General features: G+C 44.0%; 3 protein-coding genes across 3 annotated transcripts; 1 reads left to right on the top strand and 2 right to left on the bottom strand.

The window, feature by feature from the left end:
* Positions 1–718: 718 nt before the first annotated feature.
* Positions 719–4147, top strand: LOC124665567 (probable complex I intermediate-associated protein 30). Its single transcript, XM_047202966.1, has 7 exons — positions 719–1017; positions 1540–1653; positions 2524–2586; positions 2973–3064; positions 3438–3518; positions 3597–3695; positions 3769–4147. The coding sequence occupies exons 1-7, from the start codon at positions 966–968 to the stop codon at positions 3955–3957; spliced, it is 690 nt and encodes a 229-aa protein (XP_047058922.1). The 5' UTR covers positions 719–965; the 3' UTR covers positions 3958–4147.
* A 489-nt stretch (positions 4148–4636) lies between these two features.
* On the bottom strand, positions 4637–5410 carry LOC124668543. Its single transcript, XM_047205663.1, has one exon. The coding sequence runs from the start codon at positions 5312–5314 to the stop codon at positions 4895–4897; it is 420 nt and encodes a 139-aa protein (XP_047061619.1). The 5' UTR covers positions 5315–5410; the 3' UTR covers positions 4637–4894.
* A 7860-nt stretch (positions 5411–13270) lies between these two features.
* On the bottom strand, positions 13271–13582 carry LOC124663175. The gene has a single exon (XM_047200902.1). The coding sequence runs from the start codon at positions 13580–13582 to the stop codon at positions 13271–13273; it is 312 nt and encodes a 103-aa protein (XP_047056858.1).
* Between the last annotated feature and the right edge of the window lie 576 nt (positions 13583–14158).

Below are 14158 nucleotides of genomic sequence, written 5' to 3'. Positions count from 1 at the left end.
ATATTTGTTGATGTTTATCATTAAAAATATAGGCGAGGTGCTGTCAAAATGGCGATTAATATTGTGATACTAAAAATCGCACAGCAGTGGTAAGCTCACCATTCCTGTTAAAGAGGTGACCACATGCCACTTGTAGCCATTCCATTCTCATCCCATTCCAAAACCGAACACATGGATGGAATGGTTCCATGACAATTTTTTGTCCAAACCGAACACAAAGATGGAATGATTCCATTCCATTCTCTCCCATTCTACAACCGAACAGGCCCTAAAATACGCGGAACACCAAATTGATGGTAGGACCATATTTGAATTAAAAAAGGTATACCTGGCCACAAAACGTTGGAGGGCCCCGAAGACTCTTGGTGCCACCCCCCACTCGAACACACTCGGCATGTCTCTTTGTTGCAAAGTGACCACCTCACAGGACAAAAGAAAAAAATGAACATTTTTTTTGAGACACACATTATTTTTACTATATTAATAATTTTTAGATCAATAATTTTAGATTTTTTTAGAATTCTCAATTACTTTTTAGTTTTTTTTGAGAATCAATTATTTTTTAGTTGGGTAAAGCTTGGTCTCACACACACCCTTGGGCCGACATGGGCTGGTATCACTGTGGCCCGTGAATGAAAATGTGTCAGCAGCCCAATCTCACGCACAGTCATCGTCACGGAAGAACCGAAGGGAATCGAAATCAGCTCGCCTCGCCGTCCCCGTCGTGGCATCGCCTCCCCGCCGCCGCGACACGAGGCGGCCAACACCGTTCATCCACCATCCCTTCCACGCCTGCTAGAGTTTCCGTAGCACCGCTAGGTCCTCCGACCTGTCGATCTCTTTCCCACACCGCTGGCTACTGTGCGCCGCCGTAGGTACCTAGATCTCTCCGCTTGCTGGACCACCGCGCCCGTTGCCTCAGACACGCACGTATTGTCCCGAAACCCGAGCAGTGAGCTTTAGCCATGTCGAGACTGCGGGCGCTGTGGCAAGCTTCCGTGAACGCCACCAAGCGAGGTAGCTCCCTGCTTCACCCCCAATCTTGTTGATATCCTCTGTCTGTTTGGTTCATTTCACTTAGTGCTCCTCACAGTTGTCTTGTCCATGATAATTCTTAACTGCTTGTGTCCTGCGAAATGTTAACTGGAAGAGGTCAGTCTAGGAATAGATCCCATTCTTGCTAGTCATAAGCTTGAAGAATTCGCAAAAAATAAAAAAAGTCATAAGCTTGAAGGACTTGCCTTGCTCGAGTAAGAATTGTCTAAATATTAGTGCGATAAGTTATTCCCTGCCAATGAATTCGCTGAGAATACTCACATGGGTATCAATCCAATATTAGTTCAGAACTAGCAGAGTATAATCAGCATTTCAATTTCATCCCAAACATACACCAGTGTGATATGATAAGGGAATTCATGACATTTCTCTATAAAAGGGGAAATTGTTCCCAGTTTTCCTTCTCTAATTAGAACTTCCAAAACTTTGACGGAATTTTGAGACTATTTTTTAATATTCTCCCTATATGTACCAAATTGGCAGCCGTTGTATGGAATTCAGAAGATTTATTTCCACCAAGTGAAAGATTCATCTTCAATTTTAATTCAAAAGATGAAGTGAAGAAGTGGCACTTGTACTCGGATTCAGAGTATGGAGGTAATGTAGCACTTTGATTTTTCTCCTTCTGTAAATATGCGTTGTCAGTGTCACCTGTTTCTCTCAATTGCTGATATGACACGGTAGATCTATTTTGTGCTTTTCTGATACTCATGGAAGATCACTGTACTCAGCATTTCTGCCTGGGACCAAGATTATTCTTTTACTTTTATTTTCTGAATATTAAAAAACGGGCCAGTCGCTTTTTAGTTGATTATGTTAGGCAGTCGTTCTTGATGCTCTTATGTTTCGAACGAAAATGGTTAAAGTTGAAGAAAAGCTCTCTTCTTGTGGAGAACATCATAATATGATTTGCTATTGAGGTTTGGTACTGTGGTACTAATAATCTTCCTCATGTATTGTATAATCATTCAAAAGGATATGTGCTGCAGTATATGTTCCTCATGTAGTGTATAGTCCTTCCAAAGGATATGTGCTACAGTATATGGCATTACAGTTTATTTCCTTTCTGCTCACCACAGAGGGTTATAACTAATACAATGTATTATACTAGTTTAATTTTTATCATACTGAGCCAAATGGATATCTACCTGCCTCTCTAACAATATAAAAAATGCATATAGTGGCATGTTATCTGTTATTAGTTAAACCTCCTTCTGAATACTCTGCATTCCAAACAGGCAACCACCAATGGTTCCCCCCCCCCCCCTTTATTCATGAACCAGACACTGAGAATGTGTAGTGATAGCCTAATGATCTGCTTACATCTGATTGAATTTTGATAGCCTATTTTCTCTACAAATTTATAGATCATTGCTTTACACCTTTTCTAAATTGGTAGTCGGAACTACTATCAAGCTTCGTATTTGCATCTATGAGATAATATGATTGAACAGACTTGTTATCCAGGTTTATCATCTGCATCATTGGAGATTACTGATGGTGTTTCTGGTGGAGATACTTCAACAGCTGGTACCATGTCTTTGTCATTCTTAATTTTCCCAGCTTGGTCGAACCTTTGAAGTAAAGCTCACATTATGATTTAAAATTTTCCAGTACAGAAAAGATAAAAGTGTTATTGTGCAATTTCAGCTAAGTACAACTTATGAGAAGAAATAAGCTTACGCGCTGTCTAAAAGAAGGAAATACCTTCTAGTGTTTTTCCATGTCATTTGTCTGTACCAGCCTATTCATTAGGGAATATCAGTTGCGGTCTTTTCTATTTAGTTAATTGCAGTTGAATATAAAGCATACAGTTCATTTATTTATGGCTTCTATAGACTGTCTTCCTGAATAGTCAGATTAATTTTAGGCTTGACAGTATTGTAACTAATTAACCAACTTGTGCATTCGGGAAGGTGTCTTTTCTGGCAATCTCTCCTTGGATATGTCTGAAGGATCACCATGGAGGATCAGGCGTAGTGGTTTCTGCGGAATGCGATCAAAGAAGGTATAGTGCTCTGTCTGCAGTGATGGATGTAGTTGGTGTTAGAGTATCTATAGACTAGTTGGTGGAGAGTCACAATTCTACTAAAATAATGCTTTCAAATTTGAAAAAATGGCCACTTACTATAAAAAAATGTCTTTAAATAGCCACCATAATGACGAGCATTACCCTCAGCGGCTGTGCTTCCCTTAGCTCGCCTTGTATTGTTCTTTCTAGGTTGGTCAATTTATATCCAGTGTCTTAGGCTTCGGTCAAAGCTTAGTTTAGATTTCCTTTGATGTCCGCGAAATAACAAGCATTTCTAATTTTTGAGCATTGTCAGTGTGTAGATAATATTTTGCAGCTTCTGCTGACTTCATGTGATTCCTTGTTTCAGTTTGATGGTTTTATCGATCTTGATTCATATGATACAATAGCAATGAAGGTCAGAGGGGATGGAAGATGCTACATATCTACTGTAAGTATCTGACTAAATTAAAATGAATATTTGATGTCCGGTCGATATACTGTTCCATAATCTGAATTTTGTATTCAGATATACACTGAGAACTGGGTAAATTCACCTGGACAAGAGGAAGATAACTCATGGCAGGCTTTTGTGTATGCACCTCGGGATAATTGGCGAATCTTGAAGGTAACCTTTTCTAGTCACAAATGGCAATATACATTCGTTCAGATGATTAAACACCACTATTCGTTTCATCCAGATCCCTCTTGATAGTTATTTACCTACATGGAAAGGAAATGTGATCGAAGCAAAGTTGGAAATGAATCCTTCTCGCGTCGTGGGAATGTCCCTTTCTTTAAATGCAGAAGGTGGCGTTCCGGGTGCTAAGACTGGGCCAGGCGACTTTAGATTAGAGGTTGATTGGATCAAGGCGATGAGGACGCTGTGATTTCCGCAGTTGGTTCATTTGGCTTTCACAGGGATTTTCTGGGCCAAAAATTCCGCAAGCCGTGTTACCTTTGACAATATTTTCTACTCCTGCATCCCTTGTAAGCTGCATGAAATGTTTCAGTTTGTATCAGGCTTGGAATGTTTAGCGCCAGGGAATAAAGATTTTCCTTCACTTGATGAAGACCATGTTACACGGCTCTTTTCATTGAGTTTGTCCACCTGAAGATATGCTGCTTTTCGTGCTTGCGTCTGGGCAATGGATATTCCGCGTGAACTGTTGATAGTTCCCGTGACCTATTGTATATTTCCAGTCGACATGCCTGTGCTGTTTTTTTTTTTTTTGAGCTTGGGAGTTGGAGATTATTATTCTGAATTTATCACATTCTCTTTTTTTGCGAATTAGGAACTTTGATTAAACAGAGTGGTTACAAACTTACAATCCTTCATAAGGATATCTTGTTCTAAATTGCACGTTTTGGTTAGTACTTCGAACTAGTATGACAAGCTCGGAGTATGAGATTTAGAGCATTTTGAATTGTCTACCTGCTAAATTGCACGTTTTACTCGGCACTTCAAATTATGAGATTTGCCTGTTTGGTCAAGCACACGTTTTTGCCGACTAAAATGGTCAAAATCTGGTGCCGACAGGCAATAGCAACGGAAACTTCTGCAGACAATGATCAAGAAATGGACTTAGTTTCATTTGAAGAAGCGCATACAAACATTGCTAGTTCCATGATGCTGAAAATCCTAAACTCAGCAGTGGCTGGCCACATGGAGCGCAAGCCACGAAGAAATTTCCTTCAACAAGTGGAAGACTAATTTGATTTTAACGAAGGGGGACGATGAGAAGAACAAAATTGTTTGACCAACGTGTCCGAGAAGACGAGTGGCGACTAGTCCGGCACATATGCACAAACGACTGGTCAGCCTCGTCATCCTTCGATGAAGCCGGTCATCCGCAGCACGGAGTGGCGCAGGTGGCTGAGGTCCCGGCGCGCTCGGCCGGGCCCCGACCGCAGCGAGAAGGCCACCGCCGCCTCTCCGTCCGACCGCCTCCGCGACACCATCAGGTGCGGCGGCACCATGGCGCCGCCGCAGCCGTCGTCGGCCTCATCTTCTTCCTCGTCGTCGTCGTCGGCTAGGTCAGCACCGGCACGTCCACGGGGCGGCCGCGCGGCCCTGGGAATGTCCACGGGCCGAGAGCAGTAGCCCGCTGAAGACGGCAGGTGTCTCCTGGAGACTGCCAGAGCCAGAGACGAGGACGAGAGCCCCGGCGAGCTCGCCGGAGCGCCGTGGCGCGCCTCCGGCCACAGCACCTCGCGCTCGGACAGCTCCTCCTCCACGGTCGCCATGCGGCGCAGTCTCGTACTCGATCGCGCACGTATTTCACTCGAGGACTTGGATTGGAAGCTCGTTGTAGATCTTTTTTGGTCTAGCGTCTTATCTTGTGCTGGGGTAGCTCGTTTAAATAGGCGTTGTGGCGCCTTGCCGCGTAGCTTCCCACGTACGGCAGCAGCCGCGTGAAGGAGGAGGCAGGAGCCGGATCATGGCTCACGGCTCACGGGCCTACGGGGTCAAGGTCAAACAAAGGCTGGTCCACAGGGCCTACATAGAAATAGCGTGACTCGTCATGTTACCGTGTCATGATATCAACCCTGCTGTACCTTGCAAATATGCATGTTCAAAAAGAGTCATTTGAGCATGAGGAATTGATGATGTACTACTCCCTTCAGTCCATAATACTTGTCGCTAAAATAAGTGTATACAGACACACTGTAGACGTGGATGGGCGAGAGGGATAGGCTAGGTCTTGGGTGCCGGTGTGGTGCCATGGTTGTACCTCTCTCTTTTCAAGCTTAATGGCTCGCAGATTTTGTGCGGGTAATCGAAAAAAAGACACATTTTAGTTTATAGTCACCGGAAATCCAATTCAACTAACGGATGCATATGAAACCATTGTTTAAAAACATATTTCAAAATATAAAAAAATCATAAAAAGAATTCGCATGTATACCCAAATATTTTATGTTCGCTCAAAAGTTTTTGAAAAGAAATAACATTTTGTGTGTCATGTAAAAAGATAAATTTTGATGCTGCAACATGACTATATCCACAATTTTTTTTTGTATTTTTTGCATAGGTAACATAATTTTTCTCATTTCCCAAAATCTTTTATGAGAACATAGAATGTTCAGATGTATAATTTCCGGAATTTTTAATATTTTAACATTTTTTTATGTATTATGTATAATAGGTTCATAGGCATCCGCGAGCTAAAACATCAGTCTCTTATGTTTACTCATTTCAGCGACAAGTATTAATGTATTATGATTCGGAGGGAGTAACATTTCTCTCACTGCTTGACAAATGACATGAAGCCGTAATTTTTTGGTCTTACAAGCAAGGGGTTTAATTATACTCCCTTTCATTACATGATTTTTGTCGTGATTGTAGTATAAATAATACCACAACAAGAGTTAAAAAACGGATGGAGTATCTGTTTTTCCATCTCCGAATCATTAGTACGATCATTGGTGGGAGGTGGACGAAGGTGCCACACACACGCCTGCAGTCTAGATGGAGAATATACGTGTTGAATATTAGGTGTGCTCAAGTTCTTTGAAAATTCTACTACTATTATCTAAAGCCCCTCAGCAGTTCTGACGAGACTCTGATTACATAACAGTGAAATCTCAATTTAAAAGTGTAGCAAGATTACGCCAGGCTTGATCCAGATTAATTAACAATCCAGGACGTTTGATCGGACGCGGACCGGCGTCACACGCGTCGCCAGCTCCCCTGCCAATCTGCCATTCCTGTACTGTTGGTCCTCAGCTGGGAAGCACACGGAATCCGGAGCGCTATCAGTTTCAGCTCACCTAGTACGTCTAACTCCATTAATTATCATTTTTTTTAGGGAATCCATTAATTATCATTTGGGTTGCAATAGTAACGCGTTTGTCTTGTGATGACGTGTGTGCGCTGCACGATCGGATCGGTCGCGATCGTACGTACCTTATGAATGCGATCATTTCTTTCGTTACCGTGGAGCCTCCGTTCGGATAAATATTGGACGCGGTGCCTGAAGCACCAAGCTAAGCTGAAGGCTGAGAAGCACCCCACGTACGTGTCGCTGGACGCGTGTTTGATTCAGGGAAAGAAATCCAAAACCAGCTGAGCGAGTGTGTACGCGGTGGAACGAGGCAAATATGTTTCGGTCACTAAGCGAGTAACGTAGCGGGCAGCTGTTCCATCAAAGTAGGTAAGAATAGAGGGACGAACGTCGGACGCGAATTTTTGGCTCCCAGGTGCCAGCGCACCTGATTTGAGCAAAAAATTCAAAACAAATACTAAAATTGAATTTAAAAATACGGCCTAAATCATGTGTGTGTAGTATGTATGTAGGTATGTGCATGTCAAGTTTCAACTTAAAATAAGAAAGTATGTAGCCTACACAAAAATAACAAAACATACTGTTCATAATATAGTGAGTAGACGTATACTATTCACAGTATAACAAAGTTTCATTTTCACTTTTTTGTGTAGATCACATATGGCCGTATTTTTTGCTGAAAATTTGCACACGTAAGTGTCAAGATGAGATTTACGTGAGGAAATTATTTAAACTTTTTTTTGAAACATTTAAATCACGTTTTTCGAATGTTTTGAATATCATGGTATATGGCACCCGGGTGCTCCACCATAATTCTCGACGAACGTCACGCTACATTAATTTATTATCACTGATTGTTTTTTAGTGGCTTCCGACTTATAAAAGATGGATTTAAGTTGGTGTTTGAATAAAGTTTTACTTTTTAAGTATGAAACATTTGTTGAAAAAACTATGAATATGGAGGCATGTTTTGATTCTCTTTGGAGGACTTTTGTGATACCGTTGTGATCAATGTATGCACTAGTATTGATGAGACTAATGTTTGGCATTCACGAGTTCATCATATAATTTTTTGTTATATGTCACGGCTTGTTGGTATGAGTTTAATTTCAAAGTTCATCTTAGTTAAAGGCTCGAAGTGTCATGTTTGTGTGCAAGCAAAGTAGCCTTGCGAGCATCACAAGCCTCCGCAGGAAAGAAACTTGGCACCACTTGAGCTCATACGTTCATATCTATGTGAGGTGAATGGTGAATTGACAAAAAGTGGAAAGAAATATTTCATGAATTTGGTTGACGATTTTGATGGGGTTCGTTGCATAGAAAACAAAAATTTTCCTACCACAAAGCGAATAAAACCAACAGATCTAATCTATGGAACACCCAAGATCCAATCTACTAGATCTAAGCAACGAGAAGGAGATGAGACTAACCCTCGAAGATTCCAAAACCTACGAGATTAATCTCGTTGTTGGTGTAGACGATCGTCCCCGGTGCTGCAATCCGGCAGCACTTCCGTACTCGGTCGCGCGTACGGTGTCGATGAAGCTCCTTCCTCTCCCCGTTCTAGCGGGCAGCGGAGGTGTGGTAGATCTCCACGGAATCCCAGCAGCACGACGGCATGGTGGTGGTGGAGAAGAATTCCTGCAGGGCTTCGCCTAAGCCGGAGCAGGAGAAACTGGGAGGGAGGAGAGGTGGCACTTTAGGGTTTCGTACGGAGCAGCAATGGCCGGCCAAACTATCCCACTATTTATAGTCGGGAACTAGGGTTAGGGTTTCACAAAACCCATCTAGTGTCGGCGCATGGTGGGCCCAGACAACACCCTGGCGCGGCCTGGGGGGCCTGCGCCGGCCTGTTGTTTGGCCCACCCCTGGCTCTTCTCCGTCTCCCCTTTGGACTCCATCTGCGCGACAGAAAAATAATAACCTCTGTTTTTATTTCGTCCAATTCCGAGAATGTTTCCAGAACAACTTTTCTTGAAATACAAAACAGCAGAATTCTTCCAGAACAATTCCGGCTCTCCTCGTGATGTCTTGGATCCCATCCGAGACTCCGAACAACATTCGGTCTCCATCTCATATTCCGAATCTACTTATGCGACATCGAACCTTAAGCGCGTCACCCTACGGTTCGTGAACTATGCAGACATGGTCGAGACTCCTCTCCGAGCAATAACCAATAGTGGGATCTGGAGATCCATAATGGCTCCCACATATTCAACGATGACTTAGTGATCGATTGAACCATTTACATACGATGCCAATTCCCTTTGTCTCGCGATATTTTACTTGTCCGAGGTTTGATCATCGGCATCTCCATACCTTGTTCAACCTCGTTACCGACAAGTACTATTTACTCGTACCGTGGTATGTGATCTCTTATGAACTATTCATATGCTTGCAAGCTAATCAGATGACATTCCACCGAGAGGGCCCAGAGTATATCTATCCGTCATCAGGATGGACAAATCCCACTGTTGATCCATATGCCTCAACTCACACTTTCCAAATACTTAATCCCATCTTTATTGTCACCCATTTACTCAATGACGTTTGATGTAATCAAAGTACCTTTCCGGTGTAAGTGATTTACATGATCTCATGGTCGAAGGATTAAGGAAACTATGTATCAAAAGCTTATAGCAAATTGAACTTAATGACTTGATCTTATGCTACGCTCATTTGGGTGTGTGTCCATTATATCATTCAACTAATGGCATAACCTTGTTATTAATAACATCCAATGTTCATGATCACGAAACCATGATCATCTATTAATCAACAAGCTAGTTATACAAGAGGCTTACTAGGGACTCCTTGTTGTTTACATAACACACATGTATCAATGTTTTGGTTAATACAATTATAGCATGGTATATAAACATTTATCATAAACACAAAGATATTATAATAACCACTTTATTATTGCCTATTGGGCATATCTCCAACAGATTTCACTAGGCACTATTATATCTCCTGAAAAACTAAAAATGAGGCTCTCGATTTCTTTAAAGTCTATAAGATAGAATTTAAAAATCATCTTGAAAGAAAGATAAAAAAGGATTTGGTTCGATCGTTGAAGAGTTATTTTCTATTGAGTTCAATTTATTTTGTTCGAAAGATGGTATAATCTATGAGAGGACGTCTCCGAATTCCCCTCAATCCAATGGGGTTGAAGAAAGGGGAAAAAAAATCATGCGCTAACATATTTGGTTAATGCCACGTTAGATACAACAGGTTTATCCAAGAAATGGTGGAGGAGGATATATTAACTTTATGCCATATCATAAACCGTGTTCCTACCATGAATAGTTCCTACCAAGAATAGAAGATTACTCCACCTGAGGAATGGCAAAATAAATGGTCAATACTCTCCTACGTACGAAGTTGGGGTTCACGTGACCCTTCAATTTAGCTATGGAGATTGCCCTGAACTTGTTTGTGAAGGTTCCGCCTCCAAAGGCACCACATAGTGAATCGTGGGACCTCGCATTGCGTGAGGGCGCGAAGTAATTACAGTGAGCCATTGTGGCTAGTGGTGGGCATTGTGCCACCACATCACTCCAACGGAGATCAACACCACCAAAAGTATGAACTTTGGGATGCACATGGCCGCCTTCGTTGTGTGGTTAACTCTAAATGTTTACTTGTTCTAGCTTGTATATTGCTTATCTTGTATGCTAGTTATTTCTTGACATATATGTGTTGACCAATCGTAGTAGCAGTTGAATGTTCAGAAGTCCTTCTGCCACCATCTGAACTTAACGAAGTGATATCGGTGCATCTCGACCATCCTAAAACCAAGGATTGACAAAATGGGAGCTTGGCCTATCGTCCCGGGTTCCGAAGTGCAGCGCTAAGCCTGACCGGGGAGCCTGATTTGGGGATTTCGTGTTGCCGAACAAACCCTAGCTCCCTCGTTGGATCCAATTATTTTTCATTCTATTTTTCTTTTTTTCCTATTGTGTTAGCCTTATGCTTTTTTTTTTTTGTCTTTGCACCGCAAAAAAAATGCATATTTTGTAGCAAGTACGAACACCTGTACTGCGTCAATTACATATACTGCGGCAAATGCATATTCTGGATAGGAGAAACAATGGATGTTTCTGGTAAGTCAATAATTGATTGCTGAGTTGTTATATTGGCACGTTAGTTGTCGAGCGAGAACATGAGGCTGTGAGGACGAACAGGTGGGCTACAAACTCAAATACTGTATTCATTTGCCAGTGTAAGAAAGAAACCCAAGAAGATTGCTGCTCACATTTCGATTGGCCACGGAAAGTCAGCCATGGAATAGTGTCTTTCATGGGATTGGTCCCAACTTGTGCTAGCTGCCAGCAAAATCTACAGACGAACACCTGTACTGCGTCAATTACATGCAGTCACCTGTACTGACGTACACATCTGGACGAGTAGGAGAGGTTGAGGTCATTCCTACGCATCATCGAGGGAGAACAGGATAAGGCTATATACGACGTGTCCAATTGTATGCTAGGGTGGAAATAATCGTTTGCCGTTGCTTGCACTGATGTATATTCCTTGCCTCTTGTAGCTGTATATCTTAGGGAGAGGCGGGTTTAATTTGAAATGTTCAGCGTAATCTTGTGATACATATTCCTTCTTGAAGGATATGTTTGTACTCCACTTAATTATTCTAGGAGAATACTTTCCTTTTGCGTCCAAGCATACCGCTCCTGCATCAGAGGACGCGCACAAAGTTTTCCTTGGGAAGGAAGATATACCATAAAGTGAACAAGTATTCGTAGTGTTCAACTTCCCTGAAGTACTGAATTTGTATAAACTCATCCAGGTTAATCAAGAAGGTAGTAACTGTGTGATATATAGTCCATCTGTTACAAAATAAGTGTCGCGGATTTATCTAAATTTACATTTACCTTGACGTATTTTAGTGCATAGACACAACCAAGTTTACATAAGTCTTCAACACTTAATTTGGAACTGAGGGAGTAGATGACTAAATCTCCCCTCTGCACCCACACACACGTGTGAAAATAAAGTGAATATTGCAAATAACAAATGCATGGATAAGGCAGCTCAGTAGATGTCTTTGAAATAAAACTTGTGACCACGCATACATGCATTCCGCCAAAGTATTCAGATCACACGAACTCGCTGTAACATTTCGATGTAAATCAGCAGGAGAAGTTTGTCTACCTTCACCTGCATTCACGCCAATTACGTGCTACACAAAATGGCCGGACTCAGAATTTTCCCCAAGCGAAAAGAACATTGCCGACAAAACTTTCGGTTCTACTCGAGCATCGCCATCGCCCTGGGCCTCACCCTCCCCATGGGCACGTCGCCGAGCATCAACATCGCCTTGTCCCTCTTGGCTCTCCGATCAACGATGACGTGCGGCGGCACGAAAACATGGCTGCCGATCGTCGTCAGGCTGCTGCCACCGGCGCCGGCAAGGCTAGCGCTAAAGTTGCTGAACCCAGCCTGCAGGGCCAGCGCTTTGGCACCAGCAGCTGCCCTGCCGGACTTCCCGGGGATGTCGATGGGGGAAGAAGCTTTCTGCCGGCTTGCCGGCGTGGTTGGACGACGGTGCTTGCCTGTGTACTCGTCGTCGCCGTCGTCGTCCAGCAAGCGGAACATGTGGGCTAACTCCAGATCTTGTGCTGCTTCTGCTGGCCATAGTATGTCTGCTTCCTGAAATTCTTCCCCCTGCTCTTGGCGAAGCATCTTCTTCTGCTTGACTTGACTATATGCTAGCTTGGTGGTGTACTTAGGAGTGGATAAGTACCTATTAAGTAGTAGTGCAAGATATTGTTGGGTAGGGTATAGATCTAGGACTGTGTGAGCTGAGTACCCATCTAATTAAATTTTCCTAGTATATATCTTAATGTTATCTTATCCTAGTACATGGGTTTTCTGGAAGTTACCCGCCTTATTAGTCCACAGATACTGCTGTGTGAACTTTGAACGAGCCCATAGATAGATCCTGGTGGCGTGTGTGCACGCAGGTCGCAGCTACTGAATCAGCAGTGAGTCAGCGACGTGCATCGATAAGAATTCAGAAATGACACTCGCATTTTGACCATTATCCATGCTGCACGTACACAAAGACAGACGAAGCCAGACACAGGGTACGTTTGCACCAAATTTCAAATTTTCATCTCAATCTTCCAACCAATTCACAAATGTCATGACTATATCCTTGCGCACACATACAGTGCTTGTACACGCCAGCGGAGGCCTCGCTCTTCCGACAATTCACAAATGAGACCGACCAACCGAAGAAATTCGTCCACCGACATTCCTAGGTTCGTAGCTAGCTATCTAACGAACTCCAAGAAACGAACTGAATCAACCCAAGGAGTCTGCAGGGTCGTGAGAGCAGCAGTGCCGGCCGGCACCAGCAGCGGCAGCCGCAGCCCGGCGCGCGCGCCAGCCATTAGCCCTCGATGAAGCCGGTCATGCGGAGGACGGAGTCGCGCGTCCGCGTGAGGTCCCGGCCCTTGAGCGTCCGCCCCTGCCCCGAGCACACCGAGAAGGCCGCCCTGCGCCGCGCCATCAGCACGTGCGGCGGCTCGACCTCGCCGCCACGCTCGCCGTCCTCCTCCTCTTCGCCGCCCCGGTGGCAGCTCGCTCCCCACTTGTCCACCGCGCCCGAGACCGACGGGATGTCGATCGGGCGCGTGAACGGACGCCTCTCCTGCGCCCACGGCGCGCATTTCGGCGACGACGCCACGCTCTGGGTCGACATGGCCAGCCGATCGATCAGAAAGCTAGAAGCTGTGAACAAGATGACCAATGAGAGCAAGCTTGTGATTGTGAGTGCGACAAGGTGTTCGTCCAAAACTCTCTTTTCTGCAGCTCGGCGTGGCGCGAGAGATTTATAGGGACGGGACGTGGTGGCCCGGCGGCTACGTCGCTGAGCTAAGCTAGGCTAGGCAGGTTCCGTGCGGGGCAGCACCGCCACGCCCTCGCGTGACGGATAAGTATGCGGTTTGGGGGCTTTGGCGGGAAGAGGAAGGAATAATTCTTCCGTAATTCCGCCCGCGATTCACCTCCAATGCTAAGCAACAAATTCAGGAAAAATTATATTCCCAGCATCTTCAATCTAACTTTTAAGATGTGGCCGGTTGCCTTTGCACTCCACCTCCCGTCCTGATTTGATCGCTCGTTTTGGGTAGCGACCTTGCGCATGCGATCCATGGTGGTGCTTTTCGGCGAGACTGATCAAGTGATCATGCGTTTGTCGCAACCGCCAAGAAACCTAATTAAGCAGTCTAGCCGTCACTTGATTGGTTTGGTTTTGCTCTCGTGGCATGCCCGCGTG

Source organism: Lolium rigidum, chromosome 6, assembly GCF_022539505.1.
Source record: "Lolium rigidum isolate FL_2022 chromosome 6, APGP_CSIRO_Lrig_0.1, whole genome shotgun sequence".
NCBI lineage: Eukaryota > Viridiplantae > Streptophyta > Magnoliopsida > Poales > Poaceae > Lolium > Lolium rigidum.
Note: the sequence above shows the minus strand (reverse complement) of the source record. Positions and strands in the feature narration are given on the sequence as shown.

Coding starts and splice junctions, on each gene's coding strand:
- LOC124668543 (XM_047205663.1), bottom strand. CDS start 5,314: ATGGCGACCGTGGAGGAGGAGCTGTCCGAGCGCGAGGTGCTGTGGCCG.
- LOC124665567 (XM_047202966.1), top strand. CDS start 966: ATGTCGAGACTGCGGGCGCTGTGGCAAGCTTCCGTGAACGCCACCAAG. Junction 2,587..2,972: donor TGGAGATACTTCAACAGCTG/GTACCATGTCTT, acceptor GCATTCGGGAAG/GTGTCTTTTCTGGCAATCTC. Junction 3,696..3,768: donor ATAATTGGCGAATCTTGAAG/GTAACCTTTTCT, acceptor CGTTTCATCCAG/ATCCCTCTTGATAGTTATTT.
- LOC124663175 (XM_047200902.1), bottom strand. CDS start 13,582: ATGTCGACCCAGAGCGTGGCGTCGTCGCCGAAATGCGCGCCGTGGGCG.